Source organism: Hyaena hyaena, unplaced genomic scaffold (genome assembly GCF_003009895.1).
Source record: "Hyaena hyaena isolate Hyena2069 unplaced genomic scaffold, ASM300989v1 scaffold_1522, whole genome shotgun sequence".
Lineage (NCBI taxonomy): Eukaryota > Metazoa > Chordata > Mammalia > Carnivora > Hyaenidae > Hyaena > Hyaena hyaena.
Window position 1 is genome coordinate 133,065 of NW_024082154.1, and position 26,921 is coordinate 159,985.

At 37.6% G+C, this 26,921-nt stretch overlaps 1 protein-coding gene across 1 annotated transcript in view; it reads left to right on the top strand.

Annotated features, from left to right (window-relative positions):
• Positions 1–18,317, top strand: part of IMPG2 (interphotoreceptor matrix proteoglycan 2) — an 86,880-nt gene extending 68,563 nt beyond the window's left edge. Inside the window, exons 12-19 of the mRNA XM_039224023.1 lie at positions 906–1,209; positions 2,421–3,709; positions 4,540–4,759; positions 9,896–10,106; positions 11,390–11,578; positions 15,349–15,547; positions 16,021–16,100; positions 18,181–18,317. Of these exons, the coding sequence (XP_039079954.1) occupies positions 906–1,209; positions 2,421–3,709; positions 4,540–4,759; positions 9,896–10,106; positions 11,390–11,578; positions 15,349–15,547; positions 16,021–16,100; positions 18,181–18,196 (2,508 nt within the window). The 3' untranslated portion in view covers positions 18,197–18,317. The remainder of the gene's footprint in view (positions 1–905; positions 1,210–2,420; positions 3,710–4,539; positions 4,760–9,895; positions 10,107–11,389; positions 11,579–15,348; positions 15,548–16,020; positions 16,101–18,180) is intronic.
• Positions 18,318–26,921: the final 8,604 nt, after the last annotated feature.

Sequence of the window (26,921 nt, forward strand, 5' to 3'; positions counted from 1 at the left end):
AATAATTAGCACATTCATGGATTGTGTTTCTGTTTATTTTTCTATTCTTAAAGTTATTAGTACTATATTACTACATTGGTAAAAAGTCACTAGAAAGAGAAAATTGAATTTTGTAGGTGAGATGCCATTTCATAGGTGCTGGTTTTCTTTTGAGGTAGCAAGACCACATTTAAAAAATTTTTTTTTTCTTTCATAGTTTATTGTCAAGTTCCTTTCCATATAACACCCAGTGCTCATCCCAAGAAGTGCCCTCCTCCATGCCCATCACCACCCTTCCCCTCCCCCCCACCCCCATCAGCCTTCAGTTTGTTCTCAGTATTCAAGAGTCTCTCATGGTTTGCATCCCTCCCTCTCGCCAACTATTTTTCCCCTTCTCCTCCCCCATGCAAGACCACATTTTGATGTGATATTGCATATCAAAACAAAAAACCTTAAGTAGTTAAATATATTTCAGAATGATTAATAATATTTCTAATTGTTTGTTCCTGCTGTGGGCAATGAGCTTAGGTCTTTGACATCAAATTACAGATAATAGTAATTATGTATATAGAGCATTTAAGCTAGTAAGACAGAGTAATGGACCATCTAAAGCAAGAGAAATAATATTTTTTCTCCACAAATTCACTTTGGAATCTTTTAAATATGTTATTTCATCTCTCCCCAATTTACAGATGAGATTCAAGAGGTACATGGTTTTTCTCTAGAGTTTTCAAATAGTGTGTGGTTGAATAGGGGTTTGATTAGAGATCTGTTTGATTGGAGAGCCCATCCTCCCCGCCCCCACCAATATTACATTGTCTCTGTGTCCCTGGAAAATCTGGGAATTTATACATAGGTGATATTTGAATTACATTTTTATGTGTTTCTTTTATCTATGATATGATTTAGCCTTTTTTTCCCCCCAGGATAATACCCTTCAAGCTGAATGGCCCTCAGCAGATGAATCCACCACCAGCAGTATTTCACCACTTGATTTCAGCTCTGGTCCTCCCTCAACCACTGGCAGGGAACTCTGGTCAGAAAGCCCTTTGGGTGATTTAGTGTCTACACCTGAATTAGCCTTTCCCTCGAAGGTGGGCCTCAGTTCTTCCCCAGAGGTTTTAGAGGTTAGCAGCTTGACTCTTCATTCTGTCACCCCAGCAGTGCTTCAGACTGGCTTGCCTGTGGTTTCTGAGGAAGGAACTTATGGATCTCACATATTAGAAGATGGTAAGGGATTTTAATCACTTTTCATACTTTTTTACTTTATTTTTTTTTAATTTTTTTTTTAATGTTTTATTTATTTCTAGGAGAGAGAGAGAGACAGCGTGAGCAGGGGAGGGTCAGAGAGAGAGGGAGACACAGAATCCGAAACAGGCTCCAGGCTCTGAGCTGGCTGTCAGCACAGAGCCCGACGCGGGGCTCGAACCCACGAACGGCGAGATCATGACCTAAGCGAAAGTCGGACGCTTAACCGACTAAGCCACCCAGGCGCCCCCATACTTTTTTACTTTATTGAATCAGATGACAAAGGTTTTGAAGGATTAGCAACTAGGGCTAATAGAAAAGCCTGATAGCATCTATTAGGAGGAAATGTCTTAGAAAAGCTGTGTGAAAGAGGGAACAATCAGATTTAATTGGAATGGAGATTTCAAATAGATAAATAATAAGAAATGAACTTGGTAGGCTGGGGGGAATCAATTAATAGATATTTTGAACATCCTATTAAAGAATACAGAATTTAATTAAATTACTATTAAAGAGCTGCTTTATTAAATTGAATGTTATACTGATAAACAAAATCAAAGAAAATTATTCTAGTAGCTTTTAATAGTATTAATTGTGGGGCCAAGTATAGCGATTGTAGCTTACATTAGGCTTGAGAAAGGGAGAAGATGAACCAGGGTAGCTACAGCAGAGATGAGGAAATGAAAATCAAGTAGATGATTTAAATGTTGTGGTAGAAAGGAAAAATCAATGTGATTTATGGATGGAGTATATTTGTGAAAGAGGAAGTTGAACAAAGATATAAATAATGAGTTCAGGATTTTAAACATTGGGTAAATCTGGAGAATGATGGGCAATAAACATAATAAGGAAATAGGAATTCAAAGACAAAATTTCCTAGAATTTCTATCTAGTTTCCACTAGGGTCAGTCTTTGTAGTCAATATGGTTCTTTATTTTCATGGAGTAAAAAATCAAATCTTTAAAGATGAATTATTTCAATAGCTGAGATCTTATTAACCTCAGGGAAGGGGGATATATGCATGAATGATTGTACCACATCACAAAAACATGACATTCTCTTATTGCTAATATATCAAAGTAAAAATCAGCAACTGTACATCCCAACTTAATGAGAAAAAACCCAAATACCTGTATTAGAATTAGGAATACATTTTGGCAACTCTGTAGATTAATGGAAAACTTTATTTTTAGGATTAATCAAAGTTGAAAGGCCAGAAGATATTCTTTCTGTTCATTCATTGCCTTCAAGTCCATTCACTCACCCAGTGCCAAAGGAAACGATACCATCTGTGGAAGACTCTGAAGTGTCTTTGACATCCTCACCATATCTGGCTTCCTCTGTCACTTTAGATCTTCTTGCTAAAGAAACAACAATACCTTTTGGCTTGGATTCTTTGGCCTCCAAAGTCAAAGGCCAATTAGAAGTGAGCACTTTGCTGCCAGACACATCCATAGAAAAAGAGTTTATATTTGAGAGTGGTTTAGGTTCTGGGTCTGGGCAAAAGGTGGATCTGATTACTTGGCCATGGAGTGAGACTTCTTTAGAGAAGAGTTCTGAACCACTGTCTAAGTCATGGCTTGAAGATCAGGAGTCACTTATGCCAACCGAGGGTATAGATGAGAAATTAGTTATAGATGACAAAGTAGATTCCACAGGGCAAAGTACTGAGCACTTAAAATATGGGCAGTATGATAGAGCCACATACTTTGCAGAGGAAGAGCTCATTGGTGGATCTACTATACCCATCCTTGCAGAGACCTCAACTCAATCTGCATCTCTAATGCTCTCTAAGCAGATATCAGAGGCACCTGACATTGATGATTACTTGATTACCAAAGCTCCTCTTCTACTGACATCTACAGCAATCTCTGCTTCTACTGGTAAACCAGAGCTACCATTTCTAAAGGAGGATATAGAAAAAACTACAGAGTCATCCAACCGTGAATGGTTTGACAGAAAAGTTTCAATAATGAAGCCAGATATGCAACCTTTGGGGACCATATTGCCAGAATCAGATGTAGTTTGGGCAAGAACTTCTTCCCTGGGGAAATTGTCCAGAGACGTATTGGCAAGTACACTACAGGGTACTGACAAGCTCTGGTTGAAATCTTCCATGACACAGTCTACCAGATTGTCTCCAACCACAAGCTCCACCCTGCTAGAGGATGAAGTAATTATGGGTGTACAGGATATTTCATTAGAGCTGGACCGGATAAGCACAGATTACTATCAGCCTGAGCTAATTCCTGAGGAAAATGGCAAGGTTGGTAGTTATGTGGAAATGTCTACGAATGTTCACTCGACAGAGAGGGCTATTGTGGTGCAGCCCACAGAAAGAGGTGACTTGAGTCATACCCAGACTGCAGGAGCTTTGGTGGTTTTCTTCAGCCTTCGAGTGACAAACATGATGTTTTCGGAAGACCTATTTAATAAAAACTCTTTGGAGTATAGAGCACTGGAGCAAAGATTTTTGGAACTGGTAAGCACAAGAAGTGAAACATGGGTATTAGTGGATAATTGTGTATGAACTAACCCTCTTTCTCCCAAACATAAGACCTGAGCCAGTGAAAGTGTGGTCTGCTGTGGACATTAATTTACAAATAGTGTCATGGCCTAGGGTTGGTAGGAAAACAATACAACAGATAGATATAAGAAATGGAAAACACAAATATGGCATGAAGATGATTTAATAAGTTAGATACTGAAGATTGTATTCCAGGAATCATGGGATTGAAACAAGTTTACAATTTCTTTTCACATTTTATTGTGAGACCAGTGTTTTGTAGGCACTAATAATACCTTGACTGTTGTGTTTTTTGTGTTTTTTTAAAATGTTTTATATTTATTTTTGAGAGAGAGGTGGGGGATGAGAGAGCACAAGCAGGACAGAGGCAGAGAGAGAGGGGAACAGAGGATCCAAAGCAGGCTCCAGGCCAACAGCAGAGTCTGATATGGGGCTTGAATTTGTGAACTGCTATCATGACCTGAGCCAAAGTTGTATGGCTTCACCAACTAAGCCACCCAGGCACCCCTTAACTGTTGTGATTCTGTGGTGAAACAGAATAAACTCTCTGTGTATCTAAAACTGTGAGTTCCATGGATTCTTAAATATCACTGTGAAAATCTCTTGACTCTCAAGTGATTCACAATTTATACTTTTATTGATGAACAGTTTAAATAATGTAAATAGAATATAGTGTGGGAAAGTGGGGGAGGGGCTCATTCTTGTTTTTTTGGGTGGGGGTTGTTATGTTTTGAACAAAATGGCAAAACCATGTAAATAAACTGACTACTTTTCATGTATTGTAGCTGGTTCCCTACCTCCAGTCAAATCTCACAGGGTTCCAGAATTTAGAAATCCTGAACTTCAGAAATGGCAGTATTGTGGTGAACAGCCGAATGAAGTTTGCAAACTCTGTCCCTCCTAATGTCAACAATGCTGTATACATGATTCTGGAAGACTTCTGTACCACTGCCTACCAGACCATGAACATGGCTATTGATAAATACTCCCTTGATGTGGAATCAGGTAATGGTATTGAATGCTAATGGTGGGTTTCTTAATGGAATCTGGTGATTATTTTTGTGTATTTTCTTCTATAGTGAATCAAGGTAAATTCTATACTTGTAGGAAAAAGAGGACCATGTCCTATGTCAGGCAGAATCTCCACATCTTTGGTTTTATTGAGTGATCTTTCAAAGGACATCAATATCATTCTCTTTTAAAAAAGGTTGTTCGCATGTGTTATCTTGTTTACCTCCCACTCCCTTTTCTACCTGCTATATCTAGCTCTCTTTTACTTATCCCCTGGATCTGCTCTAGCTGCATCTCTGAGTTGCCAAATCCAAAAGATTTGCACTCTCATTCCTTCTATATTATTTTCCTAAGCTGTTTTACCCATTTCTATTATTGTAAATCTTATATAAATGTCAGTAACTCTCCACATTTTTTTAATGCTTATTTATTTTTGAGAGAGACAGAGTGAGAGTGCACAAGCAGGGGTGGGGCAGAGAGAGAGAGGGAGACACAGAAACCGAAGCAGGCTCTGGGCTCCAAGCTGTCAGCTCAGGGCCTGATGCAAGGCTCCAACACATGGACTGTGAGATCATGACCTGAGCTGAAGTCAGACACTTAACCTACTGAGCCACCTAGGCGCCCCTCCACAGTTTTTATATGCAGATCAGAGTTATCTTCTGAGCTCCAGAATCAATATCTATGTATTTGATGATCTCAACTTGGATGTATCCTATATATACCAAACTTAAGATATCTAAGAATGAGCTCTTATTTTCCATATCTCATCTTTTAACTAAATCAGGTCCTTCTGTCAGCTTCACCATCTTGAGAAATGAAAGCCTTATCCACTAACCTACTTAAGCCAGAAGCCTGGGAAGTCACTCTGATAACTCAGTTTCCATCACCCCCAAACATATTAATTGTGAATATTCTAAATATGTCCCAAATCTGTATACTTCATTATCACCTCTCATTTGAACCAATTTCCCCACTATTTCTCTTTTCCCCTTCCCCTATCCAGACAGCAGCCAAGGTGCTCTTTCTAAAACATCAGATTATTTCACTTTCCTGTTTGAAATCTTCAGTGGCTGCCTGGTTCAATGGCCATGAGCTTTGGTGTATCCAACCCCCCCACCCCCAATGTATCATCCAGTGAAATTAACTTCTTTGCTCACCATACTGTAGTCAAATTAGCTTGTTTTACTTCTTCAGATTCAAGAAACTTGCCCTAAAGCCTTTGCATATACTTATTGTCCCTGTTGCCTAAAATTCATTCCCCTCTCTGCTGATTTCTATTCACCTTTTATGCCTAAATTCAAATGTCTCTTCCTCAAGATTTTCACTGATTCACCTATAATCTGGATTGGATCTCTCCTTCTAGTCTTCCTGTAATATGATATTCTTTCCTGCTATAGATTATATAACTTTTGTAATAATGCTTATTTATGCACATAGTTGCTTAGTGGCTATTTTACCCAGTTGGGCTTCCACAAGTTCAGAGACCTTATTGGATTTATTAATCACTTCCTGGCCCAAACCTAGCACAGCATCTTGCATATAGGAGGTATTCAAAGATACTGTGACTGGCTGAAATGAACCATGGTTTTCATTTGGAACACTCGGGTGAAGAGAATACTGTTAGATCCTCAAACTTTGTTCTCTTTTTCCTTCCATATACTAGAGAACAATGATTTTGAGTAGGAGTAGGGTGAAATGTCTAGGTTTGTATTTCTCTAGTGTCTTTTACTCTCAAACTGGTTTAAGAGTCAACACTATTTTTTAACAGCGAAAGAAGCAAACATTCTTTCCTTTGAACTTTTTGAAGGAATATTATTCATTGAAAATGAGGAAAATGTGGTGCAGTGGAAGAAGAAATTAAATATAATTTCTAAGACCTGGTGTCTTGCTTCTGCTCTACTATTCATCATCTCTGTGACTCCAGATGAGCTATTTTATCTCTGAGGCTTAGTACTTATATGTTAAATGGGGATAGTATTATTATCTGGCCTACATATTTCGTGGGGCTAGTCTAAGTTTTACACAACAAACACGTAAAGACATTTGACTATCCATACAAATGCAAGCAGTTACGATTTATACAACTTTTGCAAAAGTCAATCTACACCTTTTTAAAGAGATTACAATAGGGACGGCTGGGTGGCCCAGTCAGTTAAGCATCCAACTTTGGCTCAGGTAATGAGCTCATGGTTCATGGGTTTTAGCTCTGCGTTGGGCTCTGTGCTGACAGCTCAAAGCCTGGAGCCTACTTCAGATTCTGTGTCTCTTTCTCTCTCTGCCCCTTCTCTAGCTCCTGCTCTGTCTGTCTGTTTGACGCTCTCTCAGAAATAAATAAACATTAAAAAAAAATAGAATTACATTAAGGAAGTATATTTACTTTAGTTTTGTGTGTAACTCACGTGTCAGCTGCATGGCAAGTTATCTAGGTTTATAGGATCATCTTTTCCTTTAATATTCAAATGAACTGGAATTAGCTTTTCTCCTGTGCAGTGTAAAACCTGCGTTCATGGCCTTCTTACTCTCTTTATCTCTAGGAATTATCAGGGAACTTAAATATTTCTTAACCATCTCCACCTCTGAGTTACTTGAGCTGAGTTTCCAATCTCACATTTACCTTGACCCATGTGGTGGTTCTTTATGTTAACCCAACACAGATCACAGTCCCATTTTCCACTTCCCAGAGCACCTCTAACTCAAGGTAGTTGATTCTATCAGATATTTGCTGATGGTATGAGGGTGATGGAAGAGGCTTATTGTAGCATAGCGAGTGGCTTAAGTATGTTTAGGAATCATCCTAAATTCCTCCATTAATCTTTCAAAGACATCTCTTACCAGCCAACTTTTTCTCCAGGACCCAGCCAGCTACCATGTTATTTAGGCTGCTCTCACTGTCTTTCCAGACCCTCTACACATTTCCTTCAATCTTATTTTCCTGAACCCATCAATCCTCCCCTTAGCTTTCTATTGGGAAAAAAAAAAAACAAACATAATGTATTCATTCTATAATTTAGACCTGTCTCCTATCTTAAACTGAGCTAGGTCTACCTTTGACTCTTCCAAACAGAGAGTCATGCATTCTGGAGATCCTCACCTTCAACCTGCACAAAGAACTAGAAAGAGACAATTACTCTTTTATTTACATGATTACATATTAGTTTTGATTTTTCTCATTCTGGAAGCCAAAGGGAGCAAGATTTATTTTTTTCTGTTACACTGTATTTTCCATCCCTTCTCCCTGCAAAAAATTCACCTATACACACATAGAATGGCCACAAAGTATTCAAATTTCTAAGTAGATATTTTTCTATAGCATGTATATATTTTTGTTAAAAGCTTTCCAATTAAAATATTATTTTATCCAAAGATGGCTAGAGACAAGACTGACTTCTCTCTTGCCTAACTTGTTTTCACATGTTATGTTTCAGAAACTTTTGAACTTTTATCATCAAAAGGGAGCCACACAATACCATCCTTCCCACCCCCTATATATACTCCTCTCCTTCACTGATAGGCCAAGATTAGATTACTTTCTGATTACAGAGTGACAAAATGAAAACTAAGGTAAAGATGTGGAGACTTAGGAAATACACAGATGAATCCTGCTTATGGAAACTGTCATCTGTCATCACATTTGAATGCTCTCCTTGTTATAAGAGCATCTTGTCAGTGGTCACCTATATTAATTTCCTAGAGCTGCTGTAACAAAGAACCACAAACTGAGTTGTTTATAACAACATAGAATTTTATTCTCTCACAGTCCTGGTGGCTAGAAATCCAAAATCAAGGTGTTGGTAGGGCCACATTTCCTCTAAGAAAAATTCCTTCCTTGCCTCTTTCTAAGCTTCTGGTGTTTGTCAACAATCCTCAGTGATCTTTGACTTGTAGATGCATCACTCCATTCTCTGTCTCCATCTTTATATGAACCTTTTTTTCTGTGTGTTTGTGTCTCTGTGTCCAAATTTCCCTTTTCTTTAAGGACACTAATTATTGTTTAGGGCCCACCCTAATCAAATATGACTTCATCTTAAGTTGATTACATCTGCAAAGACCCTGTTTTCAAAGAAGGTCATATTCTGAGGTTCTGGGTAGACATGAATTTTGGGAGAACACTGTTGAACCAAGTTCATCTCCCCATTCCTGCATGGGATAAAGGAAAATCAGATGCAGAGATCTTCCAAACTCCAAGGTCACAGATTTGTGCAAGGTATCTTTAATGTCCCCAGGAGCAAGGAAATAATTGATTCTCAAAACCATGTTAGTTTCTCTGGAAAGAAAGACTGTGCTCTTTGTTTTAGCCTTTTGGCTAAACTTCATGCCTTTTCATCTAGATGAGTCTATGGATCATTTCTGCCTATTTCATCTGTCTTTGATTTGCCATTCACAGGTTGCCATTCATCAGTGAAGAACATATATTGGGATGTTCTTCAGTAGGATTAAAGACCCATAATGGTCATTGCCTTGTATCGGTTTTGACTTGTTATTGTCATAATTAAATATAAAATATTTATTTTTTTCTCACCTAATAAAAGAAAAATAAAGTTATTGAAGTCAAAATATTATTGGGAATGGGCTGAGGTGGTATAGAGCTGATTTATTTTTCTAACATTGGCTTCCACAAATCTCACTTGTTCATAGCTGGTCTTATTGGATTATACTCACCCCTGAGGCTCCTTTCAGTTCTTCTCTGGGCTCTGTTTCCTTATCCCATGTTCTCAGTGTGGAGAACTGGCATTTAGCATTGTATACAGAACAAAGATAGACTATAATAGGTTAGGGTTGGTTCAAATGAATGGTACATGAAAACTATGTTGAATTTAGACTGACAATTACATGGCATGGATTTTAAAGCTTTCACATGCTCCTTTGGTAAAACATGTAAAAGCTTACCCAGATCATTGGGTTTTATACTTTGTTTCTGGGTTTCAGAGAAATTTGACAAAACTTCATCAATCCAAGGATAGGCGAGAATTTTTTGTGGTATTGGTGCTGATGGTATACTTTAATGGTTCAGGAATGAGGTTGCCCTTTTGTACTTTGCAGTGAGAAAGTGTTACTGGCGGGGCTTCATATATTCTAGTCCCTGTGTTTTTCCTCTTCTTGTGTCATACTCTAGTTTGTTTGGTATTTTAGGTGATCAAGCCAACCCTTGCAAGTTTCAGGCATGCAATGAATTTTCTGAGTGTTTAGTCAACCCATGGAGTGGAGAAGCAGAGTGCAGATGCTATCCTGGGTATCTGAGTGTGGAAGAACTACCCTGTCAGAGTCTCTGTGACCTGCAGCCTGACTTCTGCTTGAATGACGGAAAGTGTGACATTATGCCTGGACATGGGGCCATTTGTAGGTATGTTGTAATTAGAGATCTTGGCTTCCAAAGGTTATAGATACTTCCTTTGTAGTCACAGTCTACATCTATGACTTTAGGATAATCACAGCAATATTTATTATAAAAGTTATATCTAGGCAATAGATGGATAACATCTAGTTCTCATGCGAAGACTGGGTCAATTAATAGGTCTGAATTATACCCTGGTCAATTGGTTATTTTATTTTATACTTTTAAGAAGCTATAAGAAAAACATTTTTTAAGTGTATCTTACTTAGAGTGTACTTGAAGTAGTTGGAGATCTTTTTGTTTGTTCTTAGTGGTGATGATAAGGCAATTGGTACTTAAATTAGGTTAAGGCAGGAGATCAATACTGTACACTGTGAAGTTTTTGTTGTCCCCTTGGGTATGTTGTTAAGGGCTTTGAACTGCTCTTGGTCCTACTGAATATTCAAAAATAAAGTACCTAAGATCCATTTTTTAAATGGCAGAAACTATGATAGTCCAGCAGACACACGATCAGATTCAGGTAGTTTGACCATTCTCCTCTGCTCATTTTCCTTAAACAAAACAAAACTAGTCAACCTGTGAGCCACACAGCAACTAGTCATATGGATATAAAAGGAGAGAACACTGAGAATAAGCAGGAGAAACGAATAAGAGGACAGTTTGTGAATGTCAAAATGGGCAAATGTCGGCATGCATGCCAGGCACAGAGGAAATAGGTGGGAATGATCAGACTCTTCTGTGTGAAAAAGTATAAAGATTAGCTAGAAAACTCCAATGACAAATCGTTTTTTTATTTCTAGAGAAATTAATATTATTTTGAAAAGCAGTCATTTCCTTGCTGCTCTGGAAATTGAAGACACTTTTGCACAAGCCTGGGGCCTCAGGGTTGGGGGAAATCTCTGCAGTGTGGTGAAAGGAGATGAGGAGTCCAGAGATTCGAGTTCTAGACCCAGATTTGTTGCAGACTAATTGTGTAATCTCACAGTCACTATCCTTCCTGGGCCTGAATTTTGTTAAGTGTAAATAAGAAAGTTAAATAGAATACTTTCTTTTAGTCTAGTCTTTTATTTAGTTATTTACAAATTGTCATGGAAGACCTGCTGGGTCTGTACCAGTCATTAATCACAACCTTAAATTGTTTGGTCACTTAACCTGTTATGTTCACTTCTTTACCAAAGTTTCATGTAGTCAGTACTTATTTTGCTACCTTTCCCCAGTCCCACCGAAAGTCCTGCCATTGTTATTTTCAGCACAGTGGTTCTGTTTTTGGACTTTGTCTTTTCTCATTACAGATGCCGGGTGGGTGAGAACTGGTGGTACCGAGGTGAGCATTGTGAGGAGTTTGTGTCCGAACCCCTGGTAATAGGCATTACCATTGCCACCATGGTTGGAATTGTCCTTGTTGCGTCTGGTGTTGTCTTCTTCCTTGTCAGGACACTTCAGGCTCATTACGTTAGGAGAGAAGGAGAAAGGCCCATCAGGTAAAAAAGGAAAATTGCTCTTTCATGGAATAAAATATTGCTTTTATTCATTTATTTTGTATTTACTATATGCCATATTGGATATACAGATGTGAGTGGAGGGGAGGTAGCTATAAAGTTGAATAAAAATGTGGTCCCTGTCCTCAAAGGGTGTCAGATTAGAAACAAATGTAAGCAGCAGTATGAATTAAGATGCTAAGGGGTGTGGAAGAGGGATTAATTCATTTGGCTGGAATTAGAGTCTTAGAAGTTTTAATGATGGTTACGATATTTAGCTGGACAGAAAGTAGATGTTTGCTGTGGGGGTGGCTAATTGAAAGAGCATAAGCAAAGTCAGAGAGGTATTTATGAATCTCAAGACACACTGAAGGAATGTCATTGTTGAATGTGACCAGAAGGTCTGTTTTGCAATCAGGGAGGAATTAGAAGGGTGACAGATATGTCAGTTTGTTCCCTTTTGGCTCATTCCAGTGGTAATTAGCTAGATTGTAAATTTGGGTAAGAATCTGACAAGAACTGAAATCTGTTTGTTTAGCACCTTTGTATGGGGGAAATAAAACCTGCTTTAGCTAGTAGGTTAGGGATTCAAACAGATGCAAAAATTCTCAACAAGATACTTGCAAATCTAATTCAACAGCAAATAAAAAGAATTACCCACCATGATCAAGTGGGATTCATTCCTGAGTTACAGGGCTGGTTCAATATTTGCAAATCAATCAATGTGATACATCGCATTAACAAAAGAAAAGATAAAAACTATAGGATCCTGTCAATAGATGCAGAAAAAGCATTTGACAAAATACAGCATCCCTTCTTAATAAAGACCCTCGAGAAAGTCGGGATAGAAGGAACTTACTTAAACATCATAAAAGCCATCTAAGAGAAGCCCTCAGTTAACATCATCCTCAATGGGGAAAAAGTGAGAGCTTTCCCCCTGAGATCAGGAACATGACAGGGATATCCATTCTCACCACTGTTTAATGTAGTGCTGGAAGTCCTAGCATCAGCCATCAGACAACAAAAGGAAATAAAAGGCATCAGAATTGGCAAAGAAGAAGTCAAACTCTCACTTTTCACAGTCTACACAGAAAACCTGACAGACTCCACAAGAAGTGGAACTGATCCATGAATTCAGCAATGTTGCAGGGTACAAAATCAATGTACAGAAATTGGTTGCATTTTTATACACCAATAATGAAGCAACAGCAGAATTTTCAAGAAACTGATCCGATTCGCAATTACTCAAAATAAAATACCTAGGAACAAAACCTAATCAAAGATATAAAAGATCTGTCTGATGAGAACTATAGAAAACTTATGAAGAAAATTGAAGAAGATACAAAGAACTGGAAAAACCTTCCATGCTCATGGTTTGGAAGAATAAATATTGCTAAAATGTCATTACTACCCAACACAATCTACACATTCAGTGCAATCCCAATCAAAATTGCACAAGCATTCTTCTCAAAGCTAGAATAAACTATAGAACCACAAAAGACCCTGAATAGGCAAAGTAATATTGAAGAAGAAAACCAAAATGGGAGGCATCACAATCCCAGACTTTAGCCTCTACTACAAAGCTGTCATCATCAAGACAGTATGGTATTGGCACAAAAACAGACACATAGACCAATGGAACAGAATCGAGAACTCAGAACAGGACCCACAAATGTATGGCCAACTAATCTTTGACAAAGTGGGAAAGAGTATCCAATGGAAAAAAAAAAGCCTCTTTAACAGATGGTGCTGGGAGAACTGGACAGCAACATGCAGAAAAATGAAACTAGATCACTTTCTCACACCATACACAAAAATAAACTCAAAATGGATAAAGGATCTGAATGTGAGGTAGGAAACCATTAAAACCCTAAAGGAGAAAGCAGGAAACAACCTCCTTGACCTCCACCGCAGCAGTTTCTTACTTGACACATCCCCGAAGGCAAGGGAATCAAGAGCAAAAATGAACTACTGGGACCTCGTCAAGATAAAAAGCTTCTGCATAGCAAAGGAAACAATCAATAAAACTAATAGACAACCAACGGAATGGGAAAAGATAGTTGCAAATAACATATCAGATGTCATCCATGCAAATGGATACAGATTTTGGCTAGTATCCAAAATCTATAAGGAACTCACCAAACTCCACACCCGAAAAACAATCTAGTGAAGAAATAGGCAGAAGACATGAACAGACACTTCTCCAAAGAGGACATCCAGATGGCCACCAGACACATGAAACGATGCTCAGCATCCCTCATCATCAGGGAAATACAAATCAAAACCACACTGAGATACCACCTCACACTGGTCAGAGCGGCTAAAATGAACAAATCAGGGACTATAGATACTGGCGAGGACGTGGAGAAATGGGCACCCTCATACACTGTTGGTGGGAATGTAAACTGGTGTAGCCCCTCTGGGAAACAGTGTGGAGGTTCCTCAAAAAATTAACAATAGAACTCCCCTATGGCTCAGCAATAGCAGTGCTAGGAATTTACCCAAGGGACACAGGAGTACTGATGCATAGGGGCACATGTACCCCAATGTTCATAGCAGAACTATAAACAATAGACAAATCATGGAAAGAGCCTAAATGTGCATCAACTGACAAATGGATCAAGAAGATGTGGTTTATCTATACAATGGAATACTACATAGCAATGAGAAAGAATGAAATCTGGCCATGTTCAGCAACATGGATGGAACTCGAGGGTGTTATGCTAAGCGAAATAAGTCAGGCAGAGAAAGACAGATACCATATGTTTTCACTTGTAAGTGAAAAGTTTCACTTTTCAGGAGAAACTTAACAGAGGACTATAGGGGAGGGGAAGAGGAAAAATATTTGGGGAGAGGGACGGAGGCAAACCATGAGAGACTCTTGAATACTGAGAACAAACTGAGGGCTGATGGGGGTGGGGGCGAGGGGAAGGGGGGTGATGGGCATGGAGGAGGACACTTGTTGGCATGAGCACTGAGTGTTATATGCTACTTGACAATAAACTATGAAACAAAAAAGAATAGGGATTCAAAGACCTTTTAGTTATTATATGATCACAATCCCTGGTTCTACTCTGCTTCTATGCTTCTAGGGTCTGTAAAAGCTGCTACTTCAGGTTCAGGTGACCTTTCCTAACCCGCTGGCATGGCTAGGGAGACACATCTCCTAGGATCCTAGAGCACCCAGGACATACTTCCATCAGTGTTCTTACATTTTTTTAAATTGATTCTGACTTTGCATTAGAACATATTCAGGACAGGTTCCAACAAACTCTTTGGGTCATCAGCATCTAGAATAATCCTAGGCACGTAATCAATGCTCAGTAAATATTTGTAGATTTGAATTGAATTTCATTGAGGTCTGCCTGTATTTATTTTTCTTTCAAATTCTCTGTGTGGTTGCATACTATTTTTACTTGCATACTCTGGGAATTATGGAGCTGTATTCATTTAATCAAATACTATGGGTTGAAGGACATATTTACCCATCAACATTTATTGACAAGCACTTTGGGGCAAATAAAAACAAATAAGACATGGAACAGTAATTCCATAGGGCACTTGCCATGTAGTTCAGGAAATAATAATGTTAACACCTGATAAATAATATTTGAGATTGATCTGAATATTTTTCACAGTTACGGCTCCATATTTGTTATCCAGTTCACCTCTTTTTCTTGCCCAACAGAAATTGTGCTACAGGTAAGTAGTCTTTGAAGTAGTCAAGCATCTGAAGAACCTCAGTCAACCATACTTTTGTGTTTTGATTTCAGTAGGCAGCCTGACAGCCTCTCATCAGTTGAAAATGGTGTGAAGTACCCTACATATGAAAGCCATGTGGCTGGACCGGAGCAGTATGAGGGACCCTATCCTCAGCACCCCTTCTACAGCTCTGCAAGTGGAGAGATGATTGGTGGTCTGAGCAGGGAAGAAATCAGGCAAATGTATGAGAACAGTGAGCTTTCCAAAGAAGTAGGTAACTTTGCTTTTCTGTTGCTGCTGCTGCTGGTATGTGTGTGTGTGTGTGTGTTTATGTTTATGTATGTGTGTGCATGCATACACATGCAAGTACATGGGCCTCAAAAAACAATGAAAAATATTTCATGATCCGTTTTTTACCTCATGCTATCTCCCAATTGATGTGGTATGCAGGAGATATACAGTTCTGAGTTGTACTTTATTTCCCACCCCAGTGCTTTCTTTCCCCCTTATTAACAAATGCTGTCTCTTTCCTCCCTGCCTTCTGTAGGAATATATGCCCGAGTTATTCAGAGTGCTTCATGCAGTAACCAAATCTTCATTTCTCTGAAAAGGCCATTCTGTCCTATAGCTCTTTCCTGGATAGCCCAGGAAGCCACATTTCCTTATGAAAACCGAGAACTCCTTCAAAAAAAAGCTGTTGAGGTTTTTCTAATGCAATATATGGTCTCTTTTTCTTTTCTAAGGAAATTCAAGAAAGAATGAAAATTTTGGAACTGTATGCCAGTGATCCTGAGTTTGTAGCTTTTGTGAGAGAACATCAAATGTAAGCATTTGTGACAGCCTCTTATGCAGGTTCTTAACCTGTGCCTTAGAATAGTGCCACCAGTGTGAGTGCATAACATAAATCCTGTCCTCATGACATGGGTTCTGGTGATAACCAGCGCTTATCAATTAATACAGCCAGTATAGTTAATACACTTCCACATAGATTACTTCATTTATTCATCATAATGGCTTTATAAGTTGAATGTTTTATATTTTATTTTATAAATGAAGAGAGGAAACATCTTAAGGGACTTAAGATCACAATGATAGCAAATGGTGGAGAAGTTTTAAAACTTTCTGTTCTGACCTAGAGATTCCTGGGCTATGTTATATTTTCTCTCCTGTTACCACAGATATCACCTGTGATTTAATGCTCTAAAATATTTTTCGGGGACAGTTTCTATGAAAAACACTTGAACAGCCAAAAAGGAAACACATATTTCAGTGTTTCCCTCCATTGCCATCTTGGTAGACAGTTTTCAGTATGCTTTGAATAACACAGATTTCATTATTTATCTCTTGCTTTTATCAAGTTAATCTTAAATTTCTCTCCATTGCTTTCCATTTGTTTTTCTCAGTATGCATTTTGGGCAAGTTCCTTTGTTCCTCAGGATCCATAACCATACTTGGGTTACAAATATAAACTATTTTGGGGCACCTGAGTGGCTCAGACTGTTAAGTGTCTGATTTTGTCACAGGTCAAATTTTGGTTCAGGTCTGATTTTGGCGCAGTTCATGAATTCAAGCCTCGTGTGGGAATCTGTACTGACAGCTTAGAGCCTGAAGCCTGCTTTAGATCCTGTGTCTCTCCCTCTCTCTTTGCCCCTCCCATATTCAAGCTCTGTCTCTCAAAAAAAGAAAAAATTAAAATAACCTATCTTATAAAGAGGCCATTATGGGCATTAATTGGATATATGAATGAGATATAATTTGACTTTGATATTTGGTCCTGTTGCCCTCATAAGGGTACTTCCTCATGGATGGGGTTCCACCGAGGCCAGATATCTTTGCCTGGCTTTTTGAAGAGAAAAATCACAGTTGTTTTCAATTCATACACGCTTGCAGAAGAAATTGATGAAGGGTCATGATAACACACATGGCCTTAATGGGAGCCTCTGCCCCTTTGTTGTGAATCCCTTTGCTCTGATAAGCAGCCCCTATGATTCCTCTCCGATAGGAAGGGATTGATTGGAACCTAAGGAAGCTGGAGAAGATGCTTTTTAAATTCCAAGTACATGGTGGAGACTCCTTTAAAAACTGCTGAACATCTTGACTTGGTCCTGGGAGGTGCTGCCAACCTTGCTGAATGTTGTTAGAGCAGTATTACCAGGAATCTGCCTTTTAAAAACCAGGACTCCCCTTCATCCCTATGTCTCCAGCTAGCAGATTGCCTATAGCTCCATTTCAGTGGTATCTAGTAGAAAGAGCATGACTGATGTTTTTGTCTTTCCTAAGACTCTTGATAAGCCTTTTGGAGCCATCTGCTTGAATGTGTTCCCTGAATTAAAAATGCGTTTTAATTTAGGCTAAGGCAACCAAAGAAGGGATTCAGGAGAGCCTAATTAGCAACACACAGATTAATTAACATGCTTCAGTTTCTTGTAACTGCTGTTGAAATATACGAAAAAAAATTCCAGGTGACAAAGAAGATTTAAACAAAATATCCAGTGAAACAAAAGAAATCCACACAGACACTAAGAGGGATGTTCACTGAGGAAAGATGGCACTGAAAAAAATGTTAGGCACGTAAATTCATACAACATTTTCAATTTCATGTAGTCTCAGCATTTTCATCTACCAGTAGCCCAAGAAAATGTTAGTAGACTTGATTTAGGATTCACAAAAGCATTACATGGTCTTGATAGAGTGGGCTTTTTGCTGTTTTGGGGGGGGGGGTGGTGTGGAGGTTGGTTGGTTTGTTTTTTCAACTCCACAAAGTATAGGACAAATTTTCTGCAAAGAAAGAAAATAGAAAAGTGTTGGTGATCTTAGGAACATAGATTGGTGATGTATTACAACAAAAGAGAATTTCATTTCTTGCTTTTTCAGTTAATTGTTCTTTTTTTTTTTCATGGCAGGGAAGAGGAGCTTTAATCAAAACTTTTATTATGAAACTGATCAGAAGCCTAGAGAAGATGGAGATCACTTGTTACCTATGTCATACAATTAACCGGATTTTGACCTCTGTTGGAAGAAGAGTTTTCTACTTAAAAAATTAAATTTAGGGACCAACTTCTTTTTTTTAGCTTAAAATTTCAGAATGTAGTAAGGGATGTGACCATTTTTATACCTACAAAGACCAAAAGCTGCATTTAAAAAAACTGAAAATGGTATGAGTTCTGGGAAGTGTTCTACAGGAAAAACCTGGGTCTCGGAGTTGGGGCTGGATTCACTGTCTGCTCTGAATCTCTGAAAGTGTGTGTGTGTCTTAACTGTAGCTCAGGGTTTCCTGGAGGAAGATGAGAGGAGACCGTTAGAGGAGAAGTCTGGCTTAGTGAGGGAGTATTTTGTAGCATGTTTGTTATTGTTAGGTGGAATGAAAAGCCTTTGAAGTAGTTTTAATATGATTTATAGTCAGACATTCATCTAAATAAAAAATATATATATATATATATATTTTGGCAATTAGATTACTGAAGAAAAAGCAAACTTTTTGCTCTAGTATAGAGTTAGGCTTGTACTTCAGTTTCTACCACAGCTTTGAATTTCCTGAGCATGTGAATCAAGACCACATTATTATTGTTAAATAAGTCAACATCCTATTTTTTTTATTACATATGTATGATTTTCAAAAATGTTTATTTATTTATTTTGAGAGAAAGCATAAGCCGAAGAAGGTCGGGGGGTGGGGGGTGATGTAAGAGAGAGAATCCCAAGCAGGCTCCACACTGTCAGCTCAGACCCCAATGAAGTCAGTCTCATGAACAGTGAGTTCATGACCTGAGCCGAAATCAAGAGTCAGATGTTTAACTGACTGAGACACCCCAGCGCCCCTCATATGTATAATGTTTAAAGGGTTCCCATTAGACTACATATTGACTTAATCATATGGACAGGGAGGGAGTGAATGGCCATTGGATCAAGGGCACAGAACTGAGAATGTACTTTGCTGATGGATGGGTGGACTGAGTCAAACTAATGGGCTCCCTGACTCTTCTTCGGCTACCTCATGTTGTCCTAGGCAAGTTCTGGATCTCCCCTAGTTCCTGGTGTATTAATTTGGAAAGCAGCACTTAACTACCTCACAAAGTTTACATTAGTATAGGTTAGCTTCTTTGCATTGCTTTTCCTTTGTATAATAGTTCTTGTCTAAATTAATTCCTGCTTACATGAAACATGACAGGACTTTTGTTGCAGTTAAAATTGTTCTTAAGTATATAGGTAGGAAATGTCCACATTTTATATAAATTTTAAATGAAAATGGAAGTTTTCCTCTTTCTCTCTAGTATATTTTTGGATGGGTAGCTTTGGAAGGAATAAGGAGAGGGCCAAATAATCTTCCACTCAATATTAAATTGTATATACAAACAGCTTATTATTGATATAGTTATTTCATGTTAGATGTCTTCATGTTTGCCAAAAACAATCTGGAACATTTTGATTTCTTTCTGACCAGCTATAACTAACCAGGATAGATTGACTATAAGATAAAATAGTTGGTTCATTTTTTTTTTTTTTCTTAACTTGATGATTGCCAGTTTCGCTCATTATGGGGCCACCCAAAATTAAAGCTCTGAGTACATGCCCCAGTAAAGTGATTGAAAGCCTAGTAGATATCAGGATATCAGATAGTTTACAAAGTATGTATGGTGTGTGTTTGTATGAAGGTGGTTCCCTTATCTCAGCATTGCTTTTCATTTCCTACTCACTTAATGGATTTCTTACAAGTTCAGTATAGATCCAAGTCACCCCGGGACATTTGCTACTGGGTTCATATGAAAGGTAATTGATAATGATCTTTAAAAATAACCTTTGCCACCACTAAATGTTAGTTTTATTTTTTAAATGTCCAAAGATTTCTGTTTAACCGGTTTCTGTTTTATACTTTTTTTCCTAAATGAAAAGAAGATTTGTTTTTATCACACATTAACCCTGAATGCAACCATTTGAATGTCTGCTTGCTGGCAGAGTCTAGATGAACATAAAAGGAGTCTGGGACAGGTCACCACGTGGATCAGTTAGGAGAAGCACAAGTTAAAAGAAATAAAGAAGGATTGTTATTTTCCAGAAGCCAAGCAGTGCCATGGGAATTTGAGAATTCTGATATATCTCTGTCTCTGATTCCCTCTTCTATGACCTTTTCAGGCAAGAGCAAGTCATTTAACTTTACATAAATATCTGCTTCAAACCTAATAAATGGAAGAATAAGGAAACTCCCACACTCTTAGGGAGAGACTTGGAGGCCTCAGTCCAGAAATTAGACTTATGCCCTACTTTTGCTATAGCTGAACTGTAGTGGCAAAGACTAGAGAATGCAGTTTCCATGGTGAATGTCTATAGGGTCAGAGAGTCTCTCTCACTCTGAAAGGGCAAAGTAAAAGAGCTTCTTTTGAAGAGGGTATTCCTTGAAACAATTTAATGGCATATAGTCATTTAAAAGGATAAAGGCTAAACTCTCCTTTAGGTTATATGATTGAGAAATGAAATTTTCAGATCAGTAGAACATTCCCAATAACCTAACAATATATTTAATAAAAATGTCACCTTATTTGAAAACAATAAAATTCAGTTGTGCTAAAAGTGCATGGTAAATAACTCAAACTATTTTTTTTTATTCATAAAGTGCTTTGGAGTCTTATACATATAGCCATGAGAATGGAGTATACCTACATAATTTCTATTTTCATGGGTCTAGATGAAGGGGAATTTATTTGGTAAATAAGACTTCATTTCTACCATGGAAATGTTTGAAGGGTATTTGTTCACATTTATGTGCCCCAAAGTCCCATTTACTTTACATAATAAAGCAAGTGCAGGTTTTACCTGATTTTATTCCCACTTCTTTGTTTTTTCTTCTCCAGCATCTAGTTATTAGATAGATGCTCCTTCCCCTCCTCCTTCCCCTTTGCTGCCCACCTAGTGAATTATGATGTAGCTGAACAACCTGACTTAATATTATTCCTGACAAAAAGATGGAAGCTGTGCAAATATTTTTTTGTAGGATATAAAAATATGTTGGCTCAAATGATACCTGATTTAGTTATTCATTTGTGTGCTTGTTTTATAAGTTTGTCTTCTGTTTTATGATTTTTAGGCAGCTAGTATCTTTGTATCATTTGTGCGTTTTCAGTAATGGATACTCTGACATCTGTCCATCTGGGGATTGGGTATTTATTCTGAAATGGAAGAAAAGGTAACATATTTATTCCATAAGGAAATAGCTGATTTAGGAGAATAACTTATCTTTATGACATTGAGATGTTTTAACCAAGAAAAATATGGGTCAATTTTTCTTCCTGAAATGTTTGTAACAATTCCCTGTAGGAGTGGGTGGGGCCAGTCTTCCTCATCTACAATCCAGCTGCGATGAGTAATGGAGCCTAGCTCATTCCATTCCCTAGTGTGTAATAAATGCAGAAAAACAGTGTGAAGGGCACAGTCCTCAAATCAATTGCATTGTGTTGCACAAAAGATCCTGGCTGGGGGTGGCAAGGTGGGAGAGTACCAGAAAGTAATTGGTGATGTAGAGAATCTGCCTGGAAAGGTTTTGGGTAATACATTTTATAAAACCTTACACTACTATAAGTTAATAAGACACAGGTTAAACCGCTCTCCTCAGGATAGTAAAATGCAGATTAAAACAATCTTCTCCACTATGCAATTTACAGTTATAGCCTAGATTAAATGGTCCCTCATTCTGACTTTTCTTTTTCTCACATGTAATTATTTTTTTTAGAGATTAAGAGTATAAGTAGGAAAAAGTGAACATCATATTAGAGAATAAAGGCATAATTATTTATGTGTCAGGATTATGTGGTGATTCTGAAGCAATCATGTATATGCCATAATATATTCAGGATGGAGTATGGATAATGTAAGACTCTTCTTTTTCATCTTGTTTATGACATTTTACTTAAAGTATAGATCAAGTAAATTCATGTTACTGTACTTTTTTCTTGAAATGTGCTAGTCTTAATGTTAACTAATTAGAAATAAAAATTTTAAAATCTTTACATAAAAATGTCTTTCTTTTCTCATGTATATAATTATGCTATTTTTATGATTAATAAACTTATCTTTTAAGAACCTCCTCACATTTTTTTTTGTCAATCAAGAGAAAATATTGTAGATTGTAGCAACAGTTGTGTTAAAATTACCATTCAGAGATACATTATGAGCATGAAAATCATTCTTTGATTAATCTTTGTGTAGTGAGGATGTAGGCAAACTGAAGACTAATTTAGAGCCCAATTTTTATCTTAAATGTTGTCGATAGTTAATGATGCTGAGTCATTATTTGGCCTCTCTTGAACTTTACTCTTTTAAGCTCTTAGAAACTTTCATTTTTTCCTCATTTGCTTAAGGCAGGATGGAAAGAAAACTGATGGAATTGATTAAAGAAAGATTGCTGGAGGTGATAGCTAGCACCAGTTGTCCTGTGACTAGAGAAGGAATTGCTGACTTGTCTAAAGAGAACAGATAAGACATAAATATTGTAGGGCACCTGGGTGGCTCAGTCAGTTAAGTGTCTGACTTCGGCTCAGGTCAGGATCTCGGGGTCCGTGAGTTCGAGCCCCATGTTGGGCTCTGTGCTGACAGCTCAGAGCCTGAAACCTGCTTCAGATTCTGTGTCTCCTTCTCTCTCTGCCCCTCCCCAACTCGTGCTCTGTCTCTCTCAAAAATAAACATTAAAAAAAAGACATAAATATTGTAATATCAGTCTAAACCAATCTTGTATGGGAAGGGTAGGAGGAAAATCAGCTACCACCTACCTAAGCATCATCATCAGAAACCTCAATTTTCAGTTTCTTTCCTTCCTACATTTGCATCTTGGCTTTATGGCAATAGGGCATGAGGAAATCCTAAATCAGTCTTAGAAAGAGGAAGGTAGTCTTAATTTGATTCCAAAGACTATAGTATAAAGACACAAACAGAAATATGTAAAAAAAAAAAAAACCCTGTTAACTAATTAATTAGTAACCTCATTTTAGTTACTAATTAGGAAAAAGAGTAATAACCTTATTTTATTTTCATTAAAAATTTTTTTTAATGTTTATTTTTTGAGAGAAGAACATGAGCAGGGGAGGGACAGAGAGAGATGGAGACACAGAATCTGAAGCAAACTCCAGGCTTTTGTTTTTGTTTTTGTTTTGTAAAAAATGCTTTTATTTGTATATTGTATAGGGAAGACTGAAATAAAGGGAGCGAGATGTGACTCAGTTCTTCCCTTTCTTAAAAAAAAGCAAACAATAGCAACAACAACAACAACAACAACAGCAGCAACATCCCACCAGAGAGAGAGAGGGATACATAGTTGGTTAAATCTGTTTTATTTATGTTCTTGTAATGATATCTTTTGAAAATCAATGATGATGTGCCTTCACAATTGATCATGTTTGTCTTGCACATAACAGCAACTGATTTTGGTGTTTCCTCTCAGGTTCCTAGTGTTAGCCATGAGGGGAAAATTGGTAACTAAAACCTGTCAGAGTGACTGGTGTTCTCTGAAGGAAAAGCCCTCAAGAGGAAAGGCTTCATGCCGGTTTCCTCTAGGACATATTTCCCATATATCATGTGGGTTCTTGGAAGCATCTATTTGGCTCCATTCTCCTAGAGGGCGAGTATTAATTTTGCTCAGTGTCAGATAATTAGCAGATAACTCAACAAGGATGATATTGCTGCTTATATGATACCATCAAAGGTTTGTATGATACCAAAGCAACTGTTAAAAATTTTATTTCCTATAATGAATGAGGGAAACCCATTTTTGATTCAGATTTTAAATTGCTATTGCTCTGAAGTTAGAGGAAATAGATTAGAATTGTTTTAAAGTTTGAGGAAAAATCAAATTGTAATGATTTGAAAACAGATATAGGTTTAATTTCTAATTGATTTTTAGTAATAAGTAGTTATGATGCCCTTTTCCCTGCCTTTTAAAGACATTTTACCATGGACCCCACTCTTCCACCTAAAAATCGTTATACAGAATGCTTTTGTGAAATTTCTTTTCCTCAAAGAATCTGTGCTTTCTGTCATCTTAGTACCTGATTTACTATAAGCGAGAGAAGGCTTATCATCTGAATTAAAGAAAATATTGTTTATCTTTTCTTTTTCAATACTATTTGGATTTGGAATTCCACAGGTAAAATAAGCATCTAGATCACATTCTATCATTTAGTGACAATTTCATTTTAGATGAATAATTCATATTGTAGTCTCTGCTGGGAAAATGGATTTGATGTCCTGTTTCCAAGGTGATAATACTCTTCAAAGTATCTACATAAGGAGACTGTGAGGTTGGAATTGCAGCTTTGAGATGCTGCCTGTTTCTTTTAAAAATGTAAATGTAAAGATAAGTTATTTCTAGAGATATGTATTTTCCTTATGAAGTGCTCTCCATGACAGTAGTATCATGATCTCTCTTCCTCATAAAAGAAAGCTCTAAAACACATGTTGAGGATTGGAAATACCTTCTGTTCAATACTGTCAGCCAGCGGAAAAATTTCCATTGCTTCACTTTTTCTTATTTTACTTTCAGATTTGCCAGTGATGTTTCAAAATCAGCATTTAACTTGAAATTGCAAGGCTGCAAACCTAAATGGACTTTCCATTAATGAGCAGGTTTAGACATTATTCTCTTTTGAGGATAGTCTTAAATTAATTTCAACTTATGAGTATAAAATTGGTATTTTAGAAAGATCTATAAAATCAGGTGATTCTTCTCAGTTTTTCTAAACCAAGTTGGAGAGAATAGGAATCTGGTAATGTTAGGGAGCATGTTATAAACACACTGGCTTTGCAAGAATTTCTTCAGGGCGCAAGTGGGAGCCACATTGACTGATGGCATTTAACCATTTCTTCTTGTCCCTGGCCTGTGATACATTGTACTGCCCTTCATCTTTCTACACAGTTACATCAGAACCTCATAGTCACTGCAGTGTAGCAAAGGAGGGCCAGATCCCTGCTTTCTCTTCCAGAACTTACTGGGGAAAGATGAGATTTACATGGCAACATGCAGAGATAAATATGTTAATTTACAGTTCAGTTACTCCAGAGTTTCTATCTAGTTGTTACAGAAACTTTTTGTCACTAAAATTGTTTAATTTAGAACAGAGGATTGAGTTAAATTGTTACCTAAAATGTTTACTGTCAAAGCCATCTTTTTTTGCCAAGTTACATGAACTGAAATACAATGTTTTTAACCTCTCAACTTTTTTTTTAATGTTTTATTTATTTCTAGGAGAGAGAGAGAGAGACAGCGTGAGCAGGGGAGGGTCAGAGAGAGAGGGAGTCACAGACTCTGAAACAGGCACCAGGCTCTGTGCCGGCAGTCAGCACAGAGCCCGACACGGGGCCCGAACCCACGAACCGTGAGATCATGACCTAAGCAAAAGTCGGACGCTTAACCGACTAAGCCACCCAGGCGCCCCTAACCTCTCAACTTTTGTACTGATTTAAGTATAAGTGGTATTTAATATTCCCATTTCCAAGTTATAAATAAAACTGTTCCTCAGAAGCAGAAATAGGAAGCAAAATACCTTGAGAACTTTCCCATTTGAAGGTTTTTTTAAATTATTATCTAGGAAACTGGAAAATGCAGTAATTATAGCCAACAGAGGTGTTCATGAGACTTGATTTTCCAGTATTAAATCTGCTTGCCAAAACCTAGGCCATGTTGTATGGAACTCAAAAGCCATGGATATCTGAAAACCTAACTCCCATCTCAGCTGCCAGTGGGGAGGGAGGTACTTTTGTGTTGATGGGTACATACGTGTAATGTCTTTCCCTCTCCTCTCCTCTTAATGTGATTTCTTGTCCTTCTGCATGCTTTGAGACGCTGGTGGCTTCCAGCTCTGGCTTCCTCTTCTACCCTGGCCACAGTGATCCATGTGTACTCATGGCTGCTATGTGAGATCAGTGTCTGTGCTCCACAGTCATCACCTTCACAGAGAACTTGTGTCCAAGGCTGTGCTACACAGTGCCGAGTGGATGGGAGAGCAGGTTGGGCTGAGTGGCTGAAAACAGGCTGAAAGTACAATCTGTTGTTAGAGTAGCTAGTAGAGGTGTGGCAGGTAAATAACATGACATCTTTCATCCTAGCCTCAAAACCAGTCACTCTTGCTAAGATGAACACTGTATTAAATCAGCTGGTCTATATGTAAGTATTGTCATCAAATTTACATTCCCAAAGGAATAAGTGTTTGCTTTTTTTTTTTTTTTTTTTTTAGATATTCTTTTTTTTTTTTTTATGTCTCTCTTTTTTCTGCTGTTTTTTTTTGTGTCCTCTGTGATTCTGAAATTATTGAAGAAAGATGACAATAGGCAACTCTTGTTTACCCATGTTAAAATTGTATATCTTTTTTTTCCAGTTTATNCTCTTGCTAAGATGAACACTGTATTAAATCAGCTGGTCTATATGTAAGTATTGTCATCAAATTTACATTCCCAAAGGAATAAGTGTTTTTTTTTTTTTTTTTTTTTTTTAAAGATACTCTTGTTTTCTTTCATATGCCTCTCTTTGGTCTGCTGGTAGTTTGAGTGTCCTCTGTGATTCTGAAATTATTGAAGAAAGATGACAATAGGCAACTCTTGTTTACCCATGTTAAAATTGTATATCTTTTTTTTCCAGTTTATTTATTTTGAGAGAGAGAGTATGTGT